This window comes from Scyliorhinus canicula, chromosome 5 (genome assembly GCF_902713615.1).
Source record: "Scyliorhinus canicula chromosome 5, sScyCan1.1, whole genome shotgun sequence".
Classification (NCBI taxonomy): Eukaryota; Metazoa; Chordata; class Chondrichthyes; order Carcharhiniformes; family Scyliorhinidae; genus Scyliorhinus; species Scyliorhinus canicula.
This window is the reverse complement of record NC_052150.1, coordinates 63,476,495-63,501,544: the sequence shown is the minus strand read 5'-3', so window position 1 is coordinate 63,501,544 and position 25,050 is coordinate 63,476,495. Positions and strand designations below refer to the sequence as shown.

At 45.4% G+C, this 25,050-nt stretch overlaps 1 protein-coding gene across 1 annotated transcript in view; it reads left to right on the top strand.

The window, feature by feature from the left end:
* The window catches only part of LOC119966027 (lysophosphatidylcholine acyltransferase 1-like), a 275,907-nt gene that overhangs the window by 81,795 nt on the left and 169,062 nt on the right, over positions 1-25,050 (top strand). Inside the window, exon 2 of the mRNA XM_038797177.1 lies at positions 1,845-1,987. Coding sequence (XP_038653105.1) covers positions 1,845-1,987 — 143 coding nt within the window. The remainder of the gene's footprint in view (positions 1-1,844; positions 1,988-25,050) is intronic.

The window sequence follows — 25,050 nt, the reverse complement described above, 5'->3', positions numbered from 1 at the left end:
AGGTGGGACATGGTACCGCTGTCGCTAGCAGGGAGGGTGCAGTCAGTCAAAATGACGGTCCTCCCGAGGTTCCTGTTTCTGTTCCAGTGCTTGCCCATCTTCCTCCCCAGGGCCTTCTTCAAGAAGGTAACTAGCAGCATTATGGGCTATGTGTGGGCGCATGGCACCCCTAGAGTGAGAAGGATTTTCTTGGAACGGAGTAGGGACAGTGGAGGATTAGCGCTACCCAATCTTTCCGGATACTACTGGGCGGCGAACGCATCGATGGTGCGCAAGTGGGTGATGGAGGGGGAGGGGGCAGCTTGGAAACGTATGGAGAGGGCGTCCTGCGGCAATACAAGCCTGGGGGCGCTAGTAACGGCACCATGGCCGCTCCCCCCCACAAGGTATACCACGAGTCCGGTAGTGGCAGCCACCCTTAAAATCTGGGGGCAGTGGAGGCGACACAGGGGGGAAGTGGGGGGTCTGATGGCGGCGCCACTGAAAGGGAACCACAGATTTGTCCCGGGGAACACTGGCGGGGGATTCCAGAGCTGGCACAGGGCGGGCATCAGGCAACTGAGGGACATGTTCATAGAGGGGAGGTTTGCGAGCCTGGGAGAGCTGGAGGAGAAATTTGAACTCCCCCCGGGGAACACGTTTAGATACCTGCAGGTGAAGGCATTTGCCAGACGACAGGTGGAAGGATTCCCCATGCTTCCCGATGGAGGGGCGAGTGATAGGGTGCTGTCAGGGGCCTGGGTCGGAGAAGGGAAGGTCTCGGACATCTACAGAATAATGCAGGAGGTGGAGGAGGTACCGATAGAGGAGCTGAAAGACAAGTGGGAAGCGGAGCTGGGAGAGCAGATAGAAGATGGGACATGGGCGGATGCCCTAGAGAGGGTCAATTCGTCGTCGTCGTGCGCAAGGTTGGGCCTCATCCAATTTAAGGTGCTGCACAGAGCCCATATGACGGGGACTAGGATGAGTCGGTTCTTCGGGGGTGAGGACAGGTGTGTCAGGTGTTCGGGAAGCCCTGCGAACCATGTACATATGTTCTGGATGTGTCCGGCACTGGAGGAGTTCTGGGAGCGGGTGGCGGGGACGGTATCGAGAGTGGTGGGAACCAGGGTCAAACCAGGGTGGGGGCTAGCGATTTTTGGGGTTGGGGTGGAGCCAGGAGTACAGGAGGCAAGGGAGGCCGGAATATTGGCCTTTGCGTCCTTGGTAGCTCGGAGAAGGATCTTGATTCAGTGGAGGGACACAAGGCCACCAAGTGTTAACACCTGGTTAAACGACATGGCAAGCTTCATCCAATTGGAAAGAATCAAATTCGCCCTGAGAGGGTCGGTACAGGGGTTCTTCCGGCGGTGGCAGCCCTTCCTTGACTTTCTGGATCAGAGATAGGAACTGGAGGCCGAAACAGCAGCAACCCGGGGAGAAAAGGGGGGGGGGGGGGGGAAGGAGGGGGGGGGCGGGGGGGATAGCAACGAAGGGAGCACGTCAGCAGGGGGTCGCGGGCAATTACTGCCCGAGGCCATCGGCAGGAAGGGAAAAACGGTTTGGTTGCTAGACTGATAGCGCGGGGGGGGAGGGGGGGGGGGGGGGGAGGGAGGGAAGGGGGGTGTGCGCGGGGGAGGGCGTGGGGAGGTTTTTCCAGGGGGGACTGGTGGTGTTATAATTTAAAATGTAATAGGGGTAAATGTTTGTATCGAAAAATTTCAATAAAATTATTTTTAAAAAAAAACTTGATAGAACTTTTAAACATCTAATTATTACGTTGAATTAAAATATTAGTGGAACGTACTCATGGACCAGAATATTACTGTCTTGTATTCCAACAATGTGTATTTTAAATTTTGCAGATAGCGATCATGACTGTGACTCTGTTCCCGATTCGTCTCCTGCTAGCTGCTTTCATGATGTTGCTGGCTTGGCCATTTGCATTCCTTGCTGCATGGGGCCGGATTGAAAAAGAACCTGAAAAACCAATGAATTTGTGGAGAAAGTAAGTCATTTTCCTATTATACAACTAGTTGATGCGACCTTGTTGAACAGCACTGTGTGTACACACAAGTTAATTGTGCAGACCACGATATTCAAAATAGGAATCAGACAAAATGGTAAAGTCAGTAAAATAGTTGTTGCTCGAAAGATGATTAAGAGGAGGATGCATGTATTTTGTTGCATTTGTTTATCTTGTCATGATTTCAATTTGTTTTCTATATCTAATTCCTAGAATTCCACGTTTATTATTGTCTAAGCGATGTATTCGTTTAATGAATTATCCATGGATTTCAGCAGTTCTGTATGATTTTCATAGAAACTTATCGTAGAATCCCTATAGTGCAGAAGGGGGCCATTTGGCCCATTGAATCTTCACTGACCCTCTGAAAGAGCACCCTACCCAGGCCCCCTCCCCACTCTTTCCCCATAACCCGACCTAACCGTTGGACACTAAGGGGCAATTTAGCATGGCCCATCCACCCAACCTGCATATCTTTGGATTGTGGTTTTAAAATGCATTACCTCCAATAAAACTACTCCTTTACAAGAATTTCCTAACCATATGGCATCATTAAACACCGTATATTGTGCACTATATGAACATTAGCATTTAAAAGTTTAATATATATAAATAACAGTGGAAGTGATTAAAGTTTCTAAGTAATTTACAGCATTTGGAAAATATCTAAGTTGACACAAAAGCAAAATACCGAGAGAGCTGTAAATCTGAAATAAAAATAGATAATGCTGGAAATACTCAGGTCTGGTAGCATCTATGGAGAGAAACAGAGTATCAGGTCAGTGCCCTTTAGGTTGACTATTTTTTGGGGAGAATGAGCATCAAGCCTGCTTTGGTCTCCATGCATTTCGATGGAAAGCATTTTGCTTTAAAATGCAACCCTCAAAAGCACAAGGGCCCATCCTGCAACACATGAGAAGTCATTGACTTTGATTAGGTGATCAGAGGAAGTGTCGCAGCTGCAGAAACTTGTGCTGTGAGAATGAAAACAGCCACCCATGGTGCCAGATTTGACCATAGTTGCACTCTTCTGAGGAACCCGCGCTATTAAACTAGACACTGCTTCCTTTTGGGACCTCAACAAGGGGGAGGGGGGAGCTGCACCGTTTCCTGCACTAAGGAGCTCACCACCCCAGCGCAGGAAGAGATCCGACCCCCCACCATGGTCTTCGGACCACCCCCAAGCTTCCCAACTCGCTTATAAGGAGGTCAGTGAGTCCCCTGCAACCCACCTCATAAGGCCAGGACATTCCTGGGCCTGATCCCTGGCATGATGGCACCTTGGCTCTGCAAGCCTGGCATTGCCTGTCAGGCTAGCAGAGCTGCCAGGGTGCCCAGGTGGCATCGGCAGGATACCACCTTGACCTGAACGTGACCACTCGGCGGCGGGGGGGACGCCTGGGCGACCCCACAAGTGCGAGTATCCCTGCCCCATGTGCCCCAGTGCTAAACTATGTTCGCTTGGGGTCACGGGTGCGGGAGTTAGATTCCGTGCCTTGGGTAACTCCAGCGAGAGCATATTCAAGTTAACCTGGCTGCACATTTGAATATGCAAACCTGGGCCCAGATTACAACACCTCACGTGATCTCATAAGAGGCCTCTCGTTTCCTGAGTCGGGCACAGCACGCTCCTAATGATGACCATTGAGCCATTGTTGATTGTCCTAAAATCCCATCCGGTTCATTAATGTTCTTGGGGAAGATAATTTGCTGTCCTTACATGGTCTAGCCTACATGTGACTCCAGATCCACAGCAATGCTGTTGACTCTTAAGTGCTCTCTGAAATGGCCACTTAGTTCAAGGGTAGTCAGGGATGCTATCTCCGCCACCCTCACCCACATTCCATGAATAATAATTTTTAAAAGAGGCAATTAGGAAAGACATATAAAAAGCAAGGCTTCAAAGGCAGTAATCTCATGATTTCTCCCAATTCCATCTACTCGTGATATAGGAATAGGAAGATAGAACAAATGAACATGTGGTTGGAGCGATGATGTTGGAGAAATGGCTTTAGATTTGTGAGATCTGGGGTCGGTGGAACCTGTACAACGAGGGCAGATTACACTTTTAGCATGACATGCCCAATATCCTTGCAGGGAGATTTGCTAGTGCTGTTTGAGTGGGTGGAAATCAGAAGTAATTTGGATAGAAGAGAAACAAAGCTGATAGTGACAGGAAGAAAAATTGTATGCAAAATCAGAAGTCAATGGAAGCATAGGCCAACATAAATTCGGGTCAAAATACAAAAGAGATTGTTAAAAAGACAAAATTAAACACGCTATCTAAATGCACGCAGCATTCACAACAAGGCAGATGGATTGCTGACACAACGAGAAGTTAAACAGGTATGATATAATTGCTATGATGGCGACATGGCTGCAGGGTGACCAAGACCAGGAACTACATTTTCAAGGGTATTCGACATTTAAGAAAGATAGGCAAAAAGGAAAGGTTATAGTGTTGTGTTGTTAATAAATGATGCTATTAGTATATTGGTGAGAGGTTCTTGGATCCAGCAAAGAGCATCCAACATTGGTAAGAGTTATTTATCGACCACCAAACAATAGTGGTAATGTAGGACATGGAATAACTCAGGAAATTGCAGATGTATGTAACTAGGATAAAACAGTAGTCATTGGGAGCTTCAATCTGCATGTAGACTAAGTAAACAAAATTAGTAGTAATGTGAAGGACAAATTCCTGGAACATATGTGAGATGGTTTTCTAGGTTCGCACATGACACTTTATACATTCAGGGAAAAACAACAAATAATGACGGACACTCTATGCAGGGCCACAGTGAGCCTTCCAATGAAACTGGATGTCAACCTGATCAAGAGCTTGCATTATTGCAGAGACAGCTGCCAGCTACCACAGGAAAATGTCAGCAAATATGCCAGGAACAAATACAAGATTATGAAGAAATGAAGATTATACCTGCATCCACCATTTCTGTCAAGTGAAGTAGCCACAGCAGAGACTGAACGTAGTACCCTAAAGACTTGGGTTGAATAACAGGTGCACTTTACCATCATCGACAATGTGCTGGCCATTCCAACCTCCTTTTGGTTGGAAATCCTCCCAGAAAATACACCAAAGCCACCTGGAAATTACCAAATGCAGGACATGGGCTTAATCCGTGATGTGATAGCTGGGCACTTCAAGAGCAATTAAGAACATGATAGTGAACTGTCATGTGTGCACTACGCAAGCAGGACCAGAGGGAATCCATTATCCACACAGTTCTCAGCCAGGCTATGGGGCAGTTGGGCATCAATTTATTTGTCTTCAAAGGCAGATCCTTCCTCATTGTGGTGTTCTACTGCTCACAGTGGATTGAGGTAAATAAATTGTGTGTGATGACCACACCGGCATTTTGTGAGAACGTGGAAGTAGTTGAGTCAGAAACACTGGGGACCTTCAAGCGACTATTGGATAGGCACATGGATTACGGTAGAATGATGGAGTGTAGATTAATTTCTTCTTAATCTAGGACAAAAGTTCGGCACAACATCGTGCGCCGAAGGGCCTGTTCTGTGCTGTATTTCTCTATGTTCTATGTTCTCTGTTGAAGGAGATGTTCGCTAGCCATGGCATCCCTGACCAGATCGTACAGTCCAGAATTTGCAAATTGATGCTTTGCCACCACTTGTGGCATCCAGAACTGTAGCAACTTCCCAAGATCCCCAAAGTCGAATGGTGAGACAGAAAGACGGGTCCGCATCATGAAAGCCCTCCTGAGGAGGAACAACAATTTCCCAACAGCACTGTTAACCAACAGACCCACCCCACTGCAATACAGCTTAGCCCCATCTGAATTCCTGATGAGCATAAATTTTTGCGCACAACTCCCAATCCTGCCATAATACCAAGGTTGGCAACCAAAGATTACCATAAAATCCAGGAGCGAGAGCAGTCCTACAGACTCAGCAGAAGCATTCTTCTGCCTACAACGAAAGACATCCACCATATTTAGATAAGAATGGCAGAGTCTGGTTTGAGGACCTTGATAGAGTGCATTACTGTCTGGATGATGGTGACCAGCTATGTACTTTGGAATGTATGGCCAGGAGCAGCCTCCTTAACCCTCAAGGTGATGCTCCCACTATACATTAGCCATTGTCTTCAATTTCTCTCCAAATGCCAGAACAACCATATCAAGAACCTCCTACTCATGGTTTACCCAATAAAACAGTCTCCCATTCCTCCAACTTTTAAAAAAACGAGCTGGAAGAATTATAAAGCCTCCAGAACTGCTGAACTTGTAAATGCAGAGACCAGGGATGGTAGAAGTAATTTAAATATATTACAGAAGCGGTAATGCATTGAAAATACGTTGGATGTGGGGGAGGTGTAGTGTCAGGGTCCGACATAGAAAGTGTTTATGTGAACCTAGGTCGAGTGTCTCTCTCCCACACTGATGTAAAGGAATGCATTACTGAAGTCTTAGAGGGCACTCTTGTATTGAACAAAAACGTGTGTAGAGGCAAGTATGGCGAGAGCTCCCAGATTTGCTCTTAGTTACTGGTAATTAATAAGCACGCTGTAAAACTATACAAGGCTTGGACCTTGTTCATGAACATCTCACAACAGATATGGTAGTAGACGGGCAAAGACCAGCATTTAAAGAATTATATCAAGAGTGGATATTCATGGCATTTTAGTACTTGTGCAGGGATTCCATCTGCACCAGAGGCCTCGTTGTTCTTCAGCTGTCGGATAGCTTTTTCAAACTCGTGGCGAGCCGGGATTGTGCCATGATGGCACCATTGAATTAGAGGACCATAGAATTTACAATGGTGTCCAGGATGCTTGTGTCAAAGGCTGTGTCTTGGTTGAGGAGGTCCTTGAAGTCTTCTCTCCAGCGGGCATTGACTGCCTCTGTCTTTTTTGAGTGTCTCTCCGTTTTTGGCACTGTGGGGTGGCACCCTAAATACTCAGACCGTAGATGGTTTTGATTGTGCTGAAGAAGTCGTGCACATTGTGGTTGTCGGCGGATTGCGCATCTCCGGCGCTCTTTTCACCCACCATCTATTCTTTAGGTCGCGGGTTCTTTGTTGCACGTTGGCCTTCTGTCATCGAGCTGCAGTCCGCAGATGACGCCTGTGTGTGCGCACATTCAGAGACTGAGCTACAAACCATCATCAACACATTCACCGAGGCGGTGGAAGGGAGTGTCTCAAAATGGAGAAAGGTGACTAGTGGTGTTCCGCAGGGATCCGTGCTCGGACCACTGTTGTTTGTGATATACATAAATGATCTGGACGAAGGTATAAGTGGTCTGATGAGCAAGTTTGCAGATGATACTAAGATTGGTGGAGTTGCAGATAGCGAGGCGGACTGTCAGAGAATACAGCAAAATATAGATAGATTGGCGAGTTGGGCAGAGAAATGGCAGATGGAGTTCAATCCAGGCAAATGCGAGGTGATGCATTTTGGAAGATCTAACTCGAGAGCAGACTATATGGTCAATGGAAGAGTCCTGGGGAAAATTGATGTACAGAGCGATCTGGGAGTTCAGGTCCACCGTACCCTGAAGGTGGCAACGCAGGTCGATAAGAGTGGTTAAGAAGGCGTACTGCATGCTTGCCTTCATCGGACGGGGTATTGAGTACAAGAGTTGGCAGGTCATGTTACAGTTGTATCGGACTTTGGTTAGGCCACATTTGGAATACTGCATGTACAGTTCTGGTCGCCACATTACCAGAAAGATGTGGATGCTTTAGAGAGGGTGCAGAGGAGGTTCACCAGGATGTTGCCTGGTATGGAGGGTGCTAGCTATGAAGAAAGGTTGAGTAGATTAGGATTGTTTTCATTGGAAAGACTGAGGTTGAGAGGGGAGACCTGATTGAGGTCTACAAAATTGAGAGGTATGGACAGGGTGGATAGTAACAAGCTTTTTCCAAGAGTGGGGGTGTCAATTACAAAGGGTCACAATTTCAAGGTGAGAGGGGAAAAGTTTAAGGGAGATGTGCGTGGAAAGTTTTTTACGCAGAGGGTGGTGGGTGCCTGGAATGCTTTGCCGGTAGAGGCGGGTACGATAGCATCATTTAAGATGCATCTGGACAGACATATGAACGGGTGGGGAACAGAGAGAAGTAGACCTTGGAAAATAGGCAACAGGTTTAGATAAAGGATCTGGATCGGCGCAGGCTGGGAAGGCCGAAGGGCCTGTTCCTGTGCTGTAATTTTCTTTGTTCTTGTTCTTTGAGGCATATGAGAGAATGGGCCTCAGTCTAATCATCTGGAAAACAAAGTTTCTCTACCAGCCCGCTCCTGCCACCTCAGTCCACCAACAAGATCCACAGTGAGCCCTTGGACAATATGTATCATTTCCCATACTGCAGAGCCTCATCTCAGCATAAGCAGTCATTGACAATGAAATTCAACATCGACTCCAGTATACCAGTGGATTACGCCAGTGGATTACAATGCATTACTGTTTCTGTAATATATTTACATTACTTCTACTACCCCTGGTCTCTGTATTTACAAGTTCAGTTGTTCTGAAGGCTTTTTACCGGACGCCTGAGGAACAAGTACTCAAAGACCGAGACCTCAAACCCACCACCCCAAGTTCATAGTCTACAGAGCAACTGTGGTCCCTGACCCGCCCTCTTGTATGCATCAGAAACATGAAAAATATACATCAGATACCTCAAATAGTTGGAGCATTATCACCAACGCTGCCTCTGCAAAATCCTGCAAATCCATTGGCAGTAGAGGTGTACCAACGTTCGCGTCTTCTCCCAGGCCAATATCCTCAGCATTGAGGCACTGGTCACTCTCAAACAGCTGTGATGGGCAGGTCACATTGCCCACATGCCCGACACAAGATTCCCCAAACAAGTGCTCTACTCTGGGCTCTGCAATGGCATACGATCACTAGGGGGGCAGAAGAAATGCTACAAGGACACTCTGAAAACCTCCCTAAATGAATGCAACATCCCCACCGACACGTGGTAATCATTTGCCTTAGAATGCACAAGCTGGAGAAAAAGCATCCGTGAAAGTGCAAATCACCTCAAGCATTCTTAGGCTGGACATGTGGAGGCCAAGTGTAAACAGCGGAAAGAGCACAGAATCCAGAATGTCCCACTTCATCAAGCACCACCTGCCAAACCTGTGGCAGAGTCTTCGGATCCAGGATCGGACTTTTCAGCCATCGCAGAACCCACCTTGCTGGAGTGTAAGCAAATTATCCTCGACGCTGAGGGACTGTCCAAGAAGAAGAAGACATGGTTTACAGCAAATTTACATTTCCTTTTGAGGCATAAAAACGCTACATTAATAGTGATCCAACCATGGTCAGCAAAAGAATTTCAAGATTGTATTAGATCAGAGGAAGAAGCTTATAAAGCTGCCAAACATAGTAAGCATGAGGATTGGAAACATTTTAGAATTTTGAAAAGGGTGACCAGGAAACTGATCACAGGAAATTAAAATACGTGAGGCAGGTCGTGAGAAGTTTAAACATAGTATGAACACATCTATAGGTATGTAAAAAGGAAAAGATTAACAAAGACAAATGGAGCACGGTGGCACACTGGCTAGCACTGCTGTGTCACAGCACCAGGGTCCCGGGTTCGATTCTGACCTCTGGTCACTGTCTTTGTGGAGTTTGCACATTCTCCCCATGTCTGCTTGGGTTTTCTCTGTCCGGGTGCTCTGGTTTCCTCCTACAGTCCAAAGGTATGCAGGTTAGATGGATTGGCCATGGTAAATTGCCCTTTGTGTCCAAAGGTTGGATAGGGATAAGATAGGGTGGTCTTTCGAAGGGTCAATGCAGACTCGGTGGGCCAACTGGCTGCCTCCTGCACTGTAGGGATTCTATGATAACAAACAGAGACTGGAGAATACAGAAGTTATTGAGAAACTAAGCAAATATTTTGTGTCTGTCTTCATGGAGGAAGGTACAGGAAACCATCCAGAACTAGAGAACCAAGAATGAGGAACTGTAATAAATTGATTAGTTAAGAAAAAAGTACTGAAAAATTAATGGGACTGAAATTGAAATATCCCCTGAACCTGATGAACCCCAACCCAGAGTGTTGACAGAGTGGCTGTATAGATAGTGAATGCATTGGTGGTCATTCAAAATTCTACAGATTCGAGACTAGTTCCTGCAATTTGGAAGAGAGAGAAAAGAGAAAACCGGAAACTATAGACATCAATAGTAAGGAAAATGCTAAAATCTATTTTAAAGAATGTGATAATTGAGCACACAAGAAATAATGGTAGGATTCGGAAGAGGCAACTTGGATTTTTCAAAGAGAAATCATGTTTGACAAACCTGTTGGGAGGCTTTTTTTTGATGTTTGATGTTACCAGCAGAATAGATAAGGATGTGGTATATTTGGATTTTCTGAAGGCTTTCAGTAAGGTCCCACACAAGAGGCCTGTTAATAAAATTAGTGGCCATATGTTTGGGGTATCATACGGAGTAGATCATTCTCCGGTTGGAAGGCTATGACTCATGGAGTACAACAAAGATGAGTGCTGGGCCACAGCTATTCAGTCTTTTTCAATCATTTGGACCAGGGACCAAATTTAATATCTGAATGTGAATTGTGAGAAGGTTTCAAAGAAGTTTCATGGGGATTTAGGCTAAGTAAATGGGCAAGAACAGAGCAGATGGAATCTAACTTGAAAAAATGTAAGTTATCCATTTTGGTAGGAAAAACATTGAAGCAGAGTATTTCTTAAATGGTGAGAGATTGGGAAGTATTTTCTATTTATTTATTTATTTATTTATATTTTAAAATTTAGAGTACCTCCAATTAAGGGGCAATTTAGAGTGTCCAATCCACCTAGCCTCCACATCTTTGGGTTGCGGGGGCGAAACCCACGCAAACACGGGGAGAATGTGCAAACTCCACATGGACAGTGACCCAGAGCCGGGATCGAACCTGGGACCACGGCGCTGTGAGGCAGCAGGGCTAACCCACTGCGCCACCGTGCTGCCCTGAGATTGGGAAGCACTGATGTTAAAAGGGACCTGGGTGTTCTTGTTCATGAGTCAGTGAAAGGTCGCAAGCAGGTGCAGCAAGTAATTAGGAAGTTGTATGTTAACCTTCGAGGATTTGAGTACAGGAACAGGAATATCTTGCTGCAATTATACAGGGCTTTGGTGAGACCACACCTGAATTATTGTGTGCATTTGTAGTCTTATCTGAGGAAGGCGCTTTTACTATGGAGGGAGCAAAGGTTTACCAGACTAATTCCTAGGATTGTAGGTCTGATTTGGCAGGACGGGTTGGGGATGAAAGGATATAGGAGGAAAATGCGAACAGGTTACTGAAGACCGAGATTGATAGATTCCTAGATATTAAAGATATCGAAGGATATGGACATTTCTTCTGCCCTCCTCGTGATCACTTGCCATTGCAGAGCTCCGAGTCGAGTACTTGTTTTGGGAATCTTGTGTTGGGCATGCAGGAAAATGTAATTGGAGTAGATGATCAGTCAGGATCTGATTGAATCGTGGAGCAGGCTCAAGGTACTGAATGGCCTACTCTTAATCATGTGTTCCCTCCAATCTCTTCCAGACCCTTCTGTTGAGATAGAAATTTAGTTTTCTGAATTTACTCAAGAGCACTTTAGCTGCATTATCCAAACAACTTTATTCCTCAAGTCAAAATCATGAATCCACTGCTGTAACATTGCACAAAATAGATTTCCAACATACTGTTCAGTGCTATTTATTTCTAATTAAGGACATGCAAGTTTTATATATCATGCCGACCGTAATGAACAGTCCAATTATTTTCTCTAATGGTGAATCTATGGAAGGCTCTCTTATAAACTTAATTTCTGAATTATATGGTAAAGATTACAAAGAAAAATACAGCACAGGAACAGGCCGATCGGCCCTCCAAGCCTGTACCGGTCATGATACCAACCTTTGCCAAAAATCCTCAGCACTTCCTTGTGCCATATCCCTCTGTACCCATCCTATCCATGTGTTTGGCAAGATGCCTTTTGAATGCCGTTAATGTATCTACTTCCGCAACCTCCCCAGGCAACGTATTCCAGGCACTCACCACCCTCTGCGTTTAAATCCTGTCTCACACATCTCATCTAAACTTGCCCCTATGCTCCTGGTGATTGACCCTTCCACCCTGGGAAAAGTGCCTGCCCATCCACACCATTCATGCCCCTCATAATCTTGTAGACCTCTATCAGGTCACCCCTCAACCTCCGTCTTTTTAATGAAAACAGTTTGAGTCTATTCAGCCTCTCCACATAGCCCTCCAGACCAAGCAACATCCTGGTAAATCTCCTCTGCACCCTCTCCAAAGCCCCCACATCCTTCCGGTAGTGTGGCGACCACAATTGTGCGCAAGATTCCAAGTGCGGCCTTACCAAGATTCTATACATGCAGCATGGCTTGCCAGTTTTTATACTCTATGCCCCGTCCAATGAAGACCAGCATTTCGGATGCTTTCTTGACTACCTTGTCCACTTATGTTGCTACCTTCAAAGATCTGTGGACATGCACAACCAAGTCTGTCTGACTTTCTATATTCCTAAGCATTTTGCCATGTACGGTATATTTCCCCTCTGTTAGACCGACCAAAATTGTCTGGATTAAACTCCATTTGCCATTTCTCTGCCAAAGTCTCCAACCTGTCTATATCCTGCTGATAATCTTCTGATAATCCTCAACACTATCTGCCACTCCACCAGCCTAGATGTCATCCGCAAACTTACTAATCAGACCGGCTACATTTTCCTCCAAATCGTTTATGTACACTACAAACAACAGAGGCCCAAGCACAGATCCCCGTGGAACACCACTAGTCACAACCTTCCATTCAGAATAACACCCTACCACTGCTACATTTTGCCTTCTGTGACCGAGCCAGTTCTGTAACCATCTTACCACCTCGCCTCTGATCCCGTGTGACTTCACCTTTTTATACCAGTCTGCCATGAGGTACCTTGTCAAAGGCTTCACTGAAGTCCATGTAAACAACATCCACCACCCTCTTCTCATCCCCTCCCCTCATCAATCATCTTTGTCACCCCCTCAAAAAACTCGATCAAGTTAGTGAGGCACGATCTCCCCTTCACAAAACCATGCTGTCTATCTCTTATGAGTCCATTTGTTTTGAAAATGGTTTAAATCCTGTCCCTGAGAATTCTCTCCAATAGTTCACCTACGACTGACCTGAGGCTCACCGGCCTATAGTTTGCAAGATTATCCCTGCTACCTTTCTTAAACTGAGGTACCACATTAGCTGTTCTCCAGTCCTCTGGGTTCTCAACTGTACGTCGGGAGCAGTGTGCAGCATATTGCAGTTCCCACCACTTTGATCCTGTTGCCATTATCTTCTGAAACAAATATCTCTGGTTCTAATGAAAGAAATAAGAATGGAGAATATGTTTGCAGTTACTACGATTGACGTCTGAACACCACTTTTAGAAATGAAATGATAGGTTTAAGAGTCATGCAGAATCACAGTCACTTTGTGCAGAAGGGGCCATTTAGCTGATCAAATCCATGTGGAGAAAATCAGTTAAGTCGAATTCTCCTGCTAGATCCCAAAAGCACTCTATTTTATTATGGTCCAGGGTTTAGATAATACCAAAGTATATCATGGAGTTCACCTGACCCAGAACTGTGAATAGATTTTGGTTGTGGGGAGCACAAAGGCCCACTTTACAAGTGTGATGCAACAGAGAGCGAAAGTATGTTTAAAACAAAACCATGTTTATTCTATGAATCCAGTTAACATTTTATAAACACACAGTAAACAGTTTATCAACTCCCAATCTTGACGACTACCCAAAGGATATAGGGCGTGATTCTCCGAAACCGGGAGAAATCGTGAGGCTGGCGTCAAAAACGGGCGGGTTTGACGCCAGCCTCCGCCCCCCCCCCCGACCGGGAACCGATTCTGGTCCCCGGTCGGGGCTAGCATGCCGCGGCCGTGAACTCCGGCATCGCGGGCTTAACGAATTTCGTTAAGCCCGCTTGCCAGAGTTTGCGACGGCTGACACGTCACATGACGTCAGCCGCGCATGCGCGGATTGGAAGACTCCAACCCGCGCATGCGCGGATGACGTCATCGCGCATTTGCGCGAAACCCGCACATGCGCGGGCCGGGATGCCCCTCAGCCGCCCCGCGAATGGATACAGCGGGGCGGCGGAAGGACAAAGAGTGCGCGGGTTAAGTACCCGCTGCCCGCGATCGGTGGCCACCGATCGCGGGCCCTTGGCACGGCCGTGGTACTGCCGTGCCAATCGGTGCCATGGTTCCCAAGATCACAACTTTACGGCCGTTTTTACGAACGGTCAGACCAGGTGTGTTTGACGTTCCTAAAAACGGTCGTAAAGGGCTTGGAATTCGGCCCATTGGCCAGCTGAGAATCGCTGCTCGCCGTAAAAAAACGGCGGGCAGCGATTCGTGTCGGGAGGCGGGCGTGGGGGGGGGGGAGAACAGCGGGAGGGCGTCAGACCAGCGTGGCCCGTAAAAATTTATGACCCCCGCTATTCTCCGCACTGTCGTGAGTGCGGAGAATCGCCACCATAGTACTCTATAGATAACCCTTGATAACTTTCCATAAAACATCCACAAGTTAAACCATTTAAAAATAAACACAGCAGGTTTAAATTCTCTACAGAAACAGGTATTACTTTGAAATCATCAAGTGATCTTTAGATTGTAGAGAGAGATCATAACATCTTCTTGCTGTGAATGCAGCTCTTCACCTCTGGAAACGAAACCAAAAACACACCAGCTGTCAGCTCAAAAACAAAAGTAAAAGACAGACAGCCCAGCTCCACCCACACACTAACATAAATACAGCTATTTGATAAACACTCATTTCTTAAAGGTACATCCACCTGACAGTTTTCTTCCAGGGAATCTGAGGCTGCCAGATTGCTTGAGGTCAGGAGCTGTTATCGTCTCTGCCAATTGGATGTTTGTACTAAGATCAGTGTCAGTTCCAATAAAAGAGAATCTGACCATCTCCACTTGAGAGTTAATGTCATTGGTATTGCTGAAGCCCCACCATCAACATCCTCGGAGCCAGCATTAAGGAGAACTTAACTTAAGCCATAAAAATACTGTGGGTACAAGAGCAGATCAAAGACTGGAACTTGCCTGGATGAGTGCAACTCCAACAAAACATGAGGCGCTCAACATCATCCAGAACAAAGCCCATTTGATTGGCGCTCCATCCACCATCTTAAACATTCACTTTCTTCACCACCAGCACACATTGCAACAGTGAGTACCATATGCAACAACACCCCAAGCTTCCTTGGATAGCACTTTGCAAAAAAAACCTAGCCAAGGGCAGAAAAGCACATGGGAACGCCACCACTTGCAAGTTCTCGTCCAAGCCACTCACCATCCTGACTTGGAACTATATTGGCGTTCCTTCACTGTAACTTTGTCAAAATCCTTTCAGCATTATGGTCCAGATGGACTGTGCGATTCAAGAAGGTAAATCACCACCACCTTGAGGGCAATTAGAGATGGGCACTGAATGTTGGCACTACCAGTAATGCACACGCCCTTGAAAGAAAGATGTGGACTCGGGGGGGGGGGAATGCAGTGTAAATTTATCAGATTTATGTCTGGACTCGAGGGTTAAATTGCAAAGTAAGTTCGTACAAATGTTGGTTGCATTGCCTCGAATATGTATCCCTCTGTGTCTTGATCCTTAAACCAAGGATTACTTCAGCTGATCTTTGCACCTTTTCAGTTGATGTCGCTGAGAACCATTAACTGAATAAAGTGCAAGGTGAAATCTGGGGCCTTCCTGGTCTGTATGACATTGTTCTATAATAGAGAAAAGTGACCAGGTCTGAAGGATGTTGCTGTCACAAAAGAGCCAGTACAACATTTCTTCTATTCTACAAATTTCAGTAGTTTTAATTTTGAGACAAATGTTACTTAATATGTTGAGCAGCTCTACATGAATAGCTACAAGCGATGTTACAATGTAAAATTATTTGAGCTTTCTTTTGTTGGACTTCCTAATGTGTAGTATTGGAAAACCAAATTGAATATGGCATAAGCACTGGCTGTTAACTTTTATTTAATTCTTTGTTCTGCAAATTTTGTATTGGAAAGGAACAAAATCAAATGAGTCCTCACTCTGATTCACTACAATAAGTAAGGCATTATAATAACTTTAAAGAATAGTCTTTCAGCACCAAAAACGGCCCACTGACTCCCAAGCCCTGGTGGCACTACTTCACACACCACTTGTAAGGACTCCATTCCATTCTCCCAGTTTTCCTGTCCTTGTCACATTTGTTCTGATGATGACATCATCCATGCCCATGCTCCCAATGCGTCTTTTTCCTCAACTGAGATTTTCTCACCATTATAGTTGACCGATCCTCAACCCTGCCTGTTCTATGGCTCTTCACTTTAGCTCTCACTCCTTCCACTGGGTGCAATTTGCACCCACCGGCTTTCATGTTTAGCAAATCGTCCTCTGGCTTTTCCAACATCTCCAGCATAATTCCACCACCAAGGATATCTTCTGCTTCCCTTTCAGCCTTTCAAAGAATCTATTTCGTCAGTGACACTCTGGTCCCTCGGTGATCATTCATAACATCCCCTCTGTTCCTGTGCCAGTGCGAAAAAGCCCTATTAACTCCACGAAGAGGGAGGAATGAGGGGCTGGAATGCTCAATTATAGATTGAATTCGAAGTAGAAACTGATAGATTTTGGGTACCAAGGGATAGTGTGTGAAGGTGAAATTGATGTGGAAGATGAGCCATGGTCATGTTGAAGGTTGGCGCAGACTTGAAAGGCTGAATGGGCTACTCCTAATTGTTATGATCTAATATTCTTGTACCTCCTTTCTTGCCATTTATAAGGCTGCAAACACTTGTTCTGGCTGAAATAATTATTTCGCTTGCACTTTCAATTTTTTGAATCATTGAAGTTTATAGTGAAGAAGGCGGCCATTCAGACAATCATGTCTTATGTCATCTTAATCTCACTTTCTAACTCTTTGACCCATGCATTTGTAGATTACTTTTTCTGAGGTACAAAGCCAGGGCTCAGAGTGTGGTCAGGGGCGAACCCTCTAATCCAGTTCCTTGCCTGCTCCAAAAACCAATTCAAATTCAAGTTGAATCCAATTCATGGTCCCCACAAGAGAGGCATACCAGATCTGAGCCAAAAGGCTACTACACTTGATCTTAGCCACTCAGTGCAAGATAAATGTGATGTGTGATGGGGATTTCTGCTCTAGTACTCTTACAAATTGAGTTCCGGACCTTAATTCTCTGGATGAAAAAAATTCTCTTCAGCTCCCTTCTAATAATTTATTCTCCTGGTTGTTGGTCACTCTGCTTAAAAAAAGTTGGTCCTCCCTATACCCAGTAAGCCCCTCATAATCTTATATGCATCAATTAAATCTCCCTTTCCACTTTTGTTCCAAAGAAAACTGCTCCAGCCTATCCAATATTCCCTCAGAGATAGAATTTTTCAATACTGGAAGCATTTTTAAAAAATTGGTGCATAGAATGTGGCCGTTGCTGATGAGGCAAGAGTTTTATTGCCCATTCCTAATTGCCTTTGAGAAGGTGGTGGTGGTGAGCTTCCTCTTTTACTGCTAAAGTTTCTGTGCTGTAGATATACCCACAGTGCCATTAGGTCATCAAAAAGGGTGTAATCCAGTGTACGTGATGGTGGAGGCTTCAAAAGGAATCTGAGATGGATCACAGACTCTTGTCTGAAGAGAAGTGCTGTCAGATTGTTTGTTCAACATAAGGTCGAAGGAGAACTATAGTGTCTTATGTTCTTAAACATTGGGAAGACGAAACATGTTGTCTTTGCTCCTTTGGCAACTGTTCTAACACCTTCCCCAGTTGGTGTCTCCGGTTGAATGGAACAGATGGCAACCATAGCATTTCATTTCAGCTCTGATGGACTTCGAATTCCACATCCTCTCTTCTATCATTGACTGTTACAGCCCATCTGCTGCTGAAAGTCTCATCCATTCCTTTACCACCCACATGTTTAGTTATTTCAGTGCCCTCTTGTCCAGCTTCCTAACCTTGATATTCTGTAGACCACCGTTCATCCAAAACTCGCCCTACTGCCCTTTACAATCTTATCTCCAATTTAAAACTGTCATCTTTTTGTACAAATCTCCGTGACCTATACCTTCCCAAGCTTTGTCGTCTCTGCCACCCCAGAACTGTCCATCCTCTGAAAGAATCTCCAAGAACCCCAACCATCTCACATTGACAGCCATCTAGCCCAATCTATAATTCTTTCCCTAAAAATCTCCACACTTCCACCTCCCTCTCTGACATTAAATATGCTTGAAAAGGTATCTCTTTGATTTTATTCAGGGAGTAACTAGCATAATCAAGAGGGACATCATGGCAGGCAGGGGACCTCGGGTGATATGCCCCTCCTGCACCATGTGGGGAATGAGGGACGCCTCCAGCATCCCTGGTAACCATGTGTGCAGAAGCTATGTCCAAATGCAGCTTCTAGCTAACCAGACTTTTGAGTTCGAGCTGCTGGTGAACTCACTGGAACATGCGCAACGCTGATGAAGTCGTAGATAGCACGGTTAGCACGATGGTCATACTGCAAGTGAGGAAAGCACAGGCTGACAAGGGAATGGGTGACCATCAGGAACAGTAAAAGACTCTGGAAGGTAGTGCAGTAATCACCTGTGGTCAACCCCCTCTGAAAAGGATATACCACTTTGGGTACTGTTGGGGGGCGGGGAAGGGAAGCAGCAGCAGCCAAGTTCACAGTACAGTAGGTGGCTCTGCTGCTCAGAAGGCTGGGATAAAAATGAGCGGCAGGGCTATAGCGATAAGGGAATTCAATAGTTAGGGGCACAAAAAGACGCTTCTGTGGCCGCAAACATGAATTAAGGATGGTACGTTGTCTCCCTGGGGAGGGAAGATGAACAGCCAATGGTCATGGTACACATTGGTACCAACGGCATAGCTAAACTAAGGGATGAGGACCTGCAATCCGACTACAGGAAGTTAAGAGAGCAACTAAAATGCAGGACCTGAAATGTAGTAATTTCAGGGTTATTCACCGTTCCACACGTTAGAGAGAGCAGGAATAGGAGGATAGGTCAGATAAATGCGTAGCTGGAGAAATATTGTAGCTGGGAAGGATTCAGATTCTTGAGGCCCTGGGTCCGGTTTTGGGGCAGGTGGGACCTGTAAAAGCTGGATGGGTTGCACCCAGGTAGACGTGGGGCCATTGTCCTTGCTGGGGCTTTCGCTAGTTCTGTTGGAGAGTATTTAAACTAGTGTGGCAGTAGGGTGGAGATCCCAGGAGTAGGATCAGATAGGTCAAATTCAGATCGGGAAAATGGAGGTAGAGCAATAGCCAGTGATGAAGACGATGTAGTGATAGACTTGGAATTACAGGAGAAGATGATGTAGTGATAGACTTGGAATTACAGGAGAAGCAAAGTTTAACAGGCATTGTTAATTAGAGATAGTATAACAGCTGCAGAAAGGCAGTTCGAGGGGGATCTGCCTACTGAGGTAGTATGGGTTGAAGTCAGAAATAGGAAAGGAGCAGTCACCTTGGGAGTTTTCTATAGGCCCCCCAATAGCAGCAGAGATGTGGAGGAACAGATTGGGAAACAGATTTTGGAAAGGTGCAGAAGTCACAGGGTAGTAATCATGGGTGACTTCAACTTCCCAAACATTAAACATCGAGTGGAAATTCTTTAGATCAAATAGTTTGGATGGCGTGGTGTTTGTGCAGTGTGTCCAGGAAGCTTTTCTAACACAGTATGTAGATTGTCCGACCAGAGGGGAGGCCATATTGGATTTAGTACTTGGTAATGAACCAGGTTAGGTGATAGATTTGTTAGTGGGGGAGCATTTTGGAGGTAGTGACCACAATTCTGTGACTTTCACTTTAGTTATGGAGAGGGATAGGTGCGTGCAACAGGGCAATGTTTATTATTGGGGGACGAGTAAATACAATGCTGTCAGACAAGAATTGAAGTGCAGAAGTTGGGAACATAGGCTGTCAGGGAAGGACACAAGTGAAATGTGGAACTTGTTCAAGGAACAGGTACTGCGTGTCTTTGATGTGTATGTCCCTGTCAGGCAGGGAAGAGATGGTCGAGTGAGGGAACCATGGTTGACAAGAGAGGTAGAATGTCTTGTTAAGAGGAAGAAGGAGACTTTTATATAAAGCCTAAGAAACAAGGTTCAGACAGGGCGCTGGAGGGATACAAGATAGCCAAGGATACAAGAGGGAACTGAAGAAAGGGATTAGGAGAGCTAAGAGAGGGCATGAAAAATCTTTGGCAGGTAAGATCAAGGAAAACCCCAAGGCCTTTTACACATATGTGAGAAATATGAGAATGACTAGATCGAGGGTAGGTCCAATCAAGGACAGTAGCTGGAGATTGTGTATCGAGTCTGAAGAGATAGGAGAGGTCTTGAACAAGTATTTTTCTTCAGTATTTACAAACGAGAGGGGCCATATTGATGGAGAGGACAGTGTGAAACAGACTGATAAGCTCAAGGAGATACTTGTCAGGAAGGAAGATGTGTTGCGCGTTTTGAAAAACTTGAGGATAGACAAGTCCCTCAGGCCTGACCGGGATATATCCAAGGATTCTATGGGAAGCAAGAAATGAAATTGCAGAGCTGTTGGCAATGATCTTTTCGTCCTCGCTGTCAACAGGGGTGGTACCAGAGGATTGGAGAGTGGCAAATGTCGTGCCCCTGTTCAAAAAAGGGAATAGGGATAACCCTGGGAATTACAGGCCAGTTAGTCTTTCTTCGGTGGTAGGCAAAGTAATGGAAAGAGTACTGAGGGATAGGATTTCTGAGCATCTGGAAAGGTACTGCTTGATTAGGGATAGTCAGCATGGATTTGTGAGGGGTAGGTCTTGCCTTACAAGTCTTATTGAATTCTTTGAGGAGGTGACCAAGCATGTGGATGAAGGTAAAGCGGTGGATGTAGTGTACATGGATTTTAGTAAGGCATTTGATAAGGTTCCCCATTGTAGGCTTGTGCAGAAAGTAAGGAGGCATGGGAAATTTGGTCAGTTGGATAACAAGCTGGCTAACCGATAGAAGACAGAGTGGCAGTGGATGGCAAATATTCAGCCTGGAGCCCAGTTATCTGTGGCGTACCGCAGGGATCAGTTCTGGGTCCTCTGCTGTTAGTGATTTTCATTAACGACTTAGATGAGGGAGTTGAAGGGTGGGTCAGTAAATTTGCAGATGATACGAAGATTGGTGGAGTTGTGGATAGTGAGGAGGGCTGTTGTCGGCTTCAAAGAGACATAGATAGAATGCAGAGCTGGGCTGAGAAGTGGCAGATGGAGTTTAACCCTGACAAGTGTGAGGTTGTCCATTTTGGAAGGACAAATAGGAATGCAGAATACAGGGTTAACGGTAGGGTTCTTGGCAATGTAGAGGAGCAGAGAGATCTTGGGGTCTATGTTCATAGATCTTTGAAAGTTGCCACTCAAGTGGATAGAGCTGTGAAGAAGGCCTATGGTGTGCTAGCGTTCATTAGCAGAGGGATTGAATTTAAGAGCCGTGAGGTGATGATGCAGCTGTACAAAACCTTGGTCAGGCCACATTTGGAGTACTGTGTGCAGTTCTGGTCGCCTCATTTTAGGAAGGATGTGGAAGCTTTGGAAAAGGTGCAAAGGAGATTTACCAGGATGTTGCCTGGAATGGAGAGTAGATCATACGAGGAAAGGTTGAGGGTGCTAGGCCTTTTCTCATTAGAACGGAGAAGGATGAGGGGCGACTTGATAGAGGTTTATAAGATGATTAGGGAATAGATAGAGTGGACAGTCAAGAGACTTTTTCCCCGGTTGGAACACACCATTACAGGGGGACATAAATTTAAGATAAATGGTGGAAGATATAGAGGGGATGCCAGAGGTAGGTTCTTTACCCAGAGAGTAGTGGGGGCATGGAATGCACTGCCTGTGGAAGTAGTTGAGTCGGAAACGTTAGGGACCTTCAAGCGGCTATTGGATAGGTAAATGGATTAAGGTAGAATAATGGAGTGTAGGTTAACGTCTTAATGGCAGCACGGTAGCATTGTGGATAGCACAATTGCTTCACAGCTCCAGGGTCCCAAGTTCGATTTCGACTTGGGTCACTGTCTGTGTGGAGTCTGCACATCCTCCCCGTGACTGCGTGGGTTTCCTCCGGGTACTCCGGTTTCCTCCCACAGTCCAAAGATGTGCAGGTTGGGTGGATTGGCCATGAAAAATTGTCCAAAATTCTATGATTAACCTAGGACAAAAGTTTGGCGCAACATCGTGGGCCGAAGGGCCTGTTCTGTGCTATATTTCTCTATCTCTATCTAAGTGTCCAGCAAGGGAAAAGGGTGGGGATAAACTGCTTATCAAGGAGTATTACAAATAAAGTAGATGAGATAAGAGTACAGATAGACACATGGCAGCAGGATGTCATTGCTGCAAGGGAAACCTGGCTAAAGGAGGGGTAAAACTAGCAGCTCAATATCCCTGGATAAAGTTTTCAGGCAGGACTGAGTGGGAGATTTTTTTAAAAAAAAGGAGGGGTGAGGGAGTAGCACTAATGGTTAAATAATCAATTCTAGTTGTGAGAAGGGACTATATAATAAACTGGTCAACAAACAAGGCTTTATAGATTGAACTTGGAAATAAAGGGTGGCATGGTTGCACAGTGGTTAGCACTGTTCTTTCACAGCTCAAGGGTCCCAGGTTCGATTCCTGACTTGGATCACTGTCTGTCTGTGCGGAATCTGTACGTTCTCCCGTGTCTGTATGGGTTTTCTCCGGGTGCTCCGGTTTCCTCCCACAGTCCAAAGATGTGCAATTTGGGTGGATTGGCCATGCTACATTGCCCTTCGTGTCCAACAAAGGTTAGGTGGGGTTACTGGGTTATGGGGATAGGGTGGAGGTGTGGGCTTAAGTAGGGTGCTCTTTCCAGGGGCCGGTGCAGATTCGATGGGCTGAATGGCCTCCTGCACTGTAAATTCTGTAAAAAGGGGAAGTCACACTAGGAGTATACTACAGACCCCCAAATTCTGAAAGGGAAATAGAAGAGCAAATATGTAGGCGCATTTCTGCCTCCAAGAACAAGAGGACAATAATAGGAGGAAACTTTAACTATCCCAATATAAACTGGGATTCAAACCATAAGGGGAACTGAGGGAGAAACCTTTATGCAGTGTGTCCAGGAAAAATGTTTTCAACCATGAGTGACAAACCCAACGAGAGGAGATACAATTCTAGACCTAGTCTTGGAACGAAGAAGAGCAAGTGGGTGAAGTGAGAGTTGCCGACCATATCGGGGATAGTGATCACAATTCAGTTAAATTCAGTATCACCATGGAAAAAGACAGATATAAAGCGGGAGTAGGAATTTTGAAGGGGTTGGGCGGGGGGGGGGGGGGGGGGGGGGGGGGGAAGAGGAGTTAAATTCTGCAGAAATGATCAGGGACTTAGCTGAGGTGGACTGGCCAGCATTGCTAGAGGGTAAATCTGTGGAAAACCAGTAGGAAGCACAAAACGGAGAGATCCTAAATGTATAAAGTAGACATATCCCAATCAAAAATAAGAGTTGTATTGCCAGATCCCCCCTTCCGTTATCTGGAGGAATACAAGGGAAAATCAAACTGAAGCAGAAAGTGTATGATAGGCATTAAGCACTGCAGATAGCCTAGACGAGTATAGGAAGTGCAGGGTCAAAGTCAAAAAGTAAATCAAAGAGAGGGCATTAAAAAAATGAGCAAATAAAGTTAAAAGATGTTAAAAGTCCAGGATAAACTGAGATAGTCCATGTATAATCCTGAAGAAAGAGGAAGTACTTGAAGGATTAGAATCCTTGAAAGTTGATAAGTCGCCAGGGCCAGATGGATTTGTTTCTGAGGATACTGATAGAGGTGAGGGAGGAGGTAGCAGATGTTCAGAGGATGATTTTCCAATCCTCACTTTATACATGATGGGGAGAGGATGGCATTGGCCTAGGGTGAGCACAGTAAGAAGTCTTACAACACCAGGTTAAATAGGTAATTAAGTCTGAGCTGTAAAGACGTAATTACCTGCTAATGCTTGCATTTAAAGCATTGTCTTGCATCTTTGACTTTGTCTATATTTATGTTTCTGGAACCTACCTCTTCATTCACCTGAGGAAGGAGCTGCGCTCCGAAAGCTAGTGATTTGAAACAAACCTGTTGGACTTTAACCTGGTGTTGTAAGACTTCTTACTGTACTCGCTTTTATTCAGGGGAGGTACCAGAGAACTGGAGAAAAGTCATGAATACAGGGCAATGTGGTAAACTGAATAAAAATTTGGCCTAGTAACTAGAAACCAAGGGTAATGGACGATGGCTGCCCTTGGAATTAGAAAGTTGTTTCAAGTGGTGTTCCACAGGGCCTGGTGGAACCCTTATGTTTGTGTTATATATTAACGAATTGGACGTAAAAACGTAGGGAGCACGATTGAGAAATTCGGAGACGACACAAAAATTGGCCGAGAGGTGGACAGTATAGAGGATAGCTATAATCTCCGAAATAATATTGATGGATTGGTGGAATGGGCAATAAAGTGGCAGATAGAATTTAACAGTGTGAGGTCATGCATTTAGGGAGGTCAAACAATTATAGGGAGTACACAATAAATGGGAATACACTAAGAGGGGTAGATAAAGTGAGAGATCTTGGTGTACAAGTACGAAGGTGCCTAAGGGCAGCAGTTCAAGTAGACAAGGTTGTTAAGAAAACAGATGGAATGTTCTCCTTCATTGGCAGAGGTATGGATTATATAAGTATGGATATAGTGTTGGAATTGTATAAAACACTGGTGAGGCCATAACTGGAATATTGTGTGCAGTTCTGGTCACCAATTTACAGGAAGGACATTATTACTCTGGAGAGAGTGCAGAGGAGGTTTACAAGAATATTGCCAGGGTTAGAAAAGTATATATACGAGGAGAGATTGGATAGGTTGGGAGTATTTTCCATGGAACGAAGGAAGGCTGAGGGGGTGACATAATTGAGGTGTACAAAATGATGAGGGGAAGAGATAAATTGGAC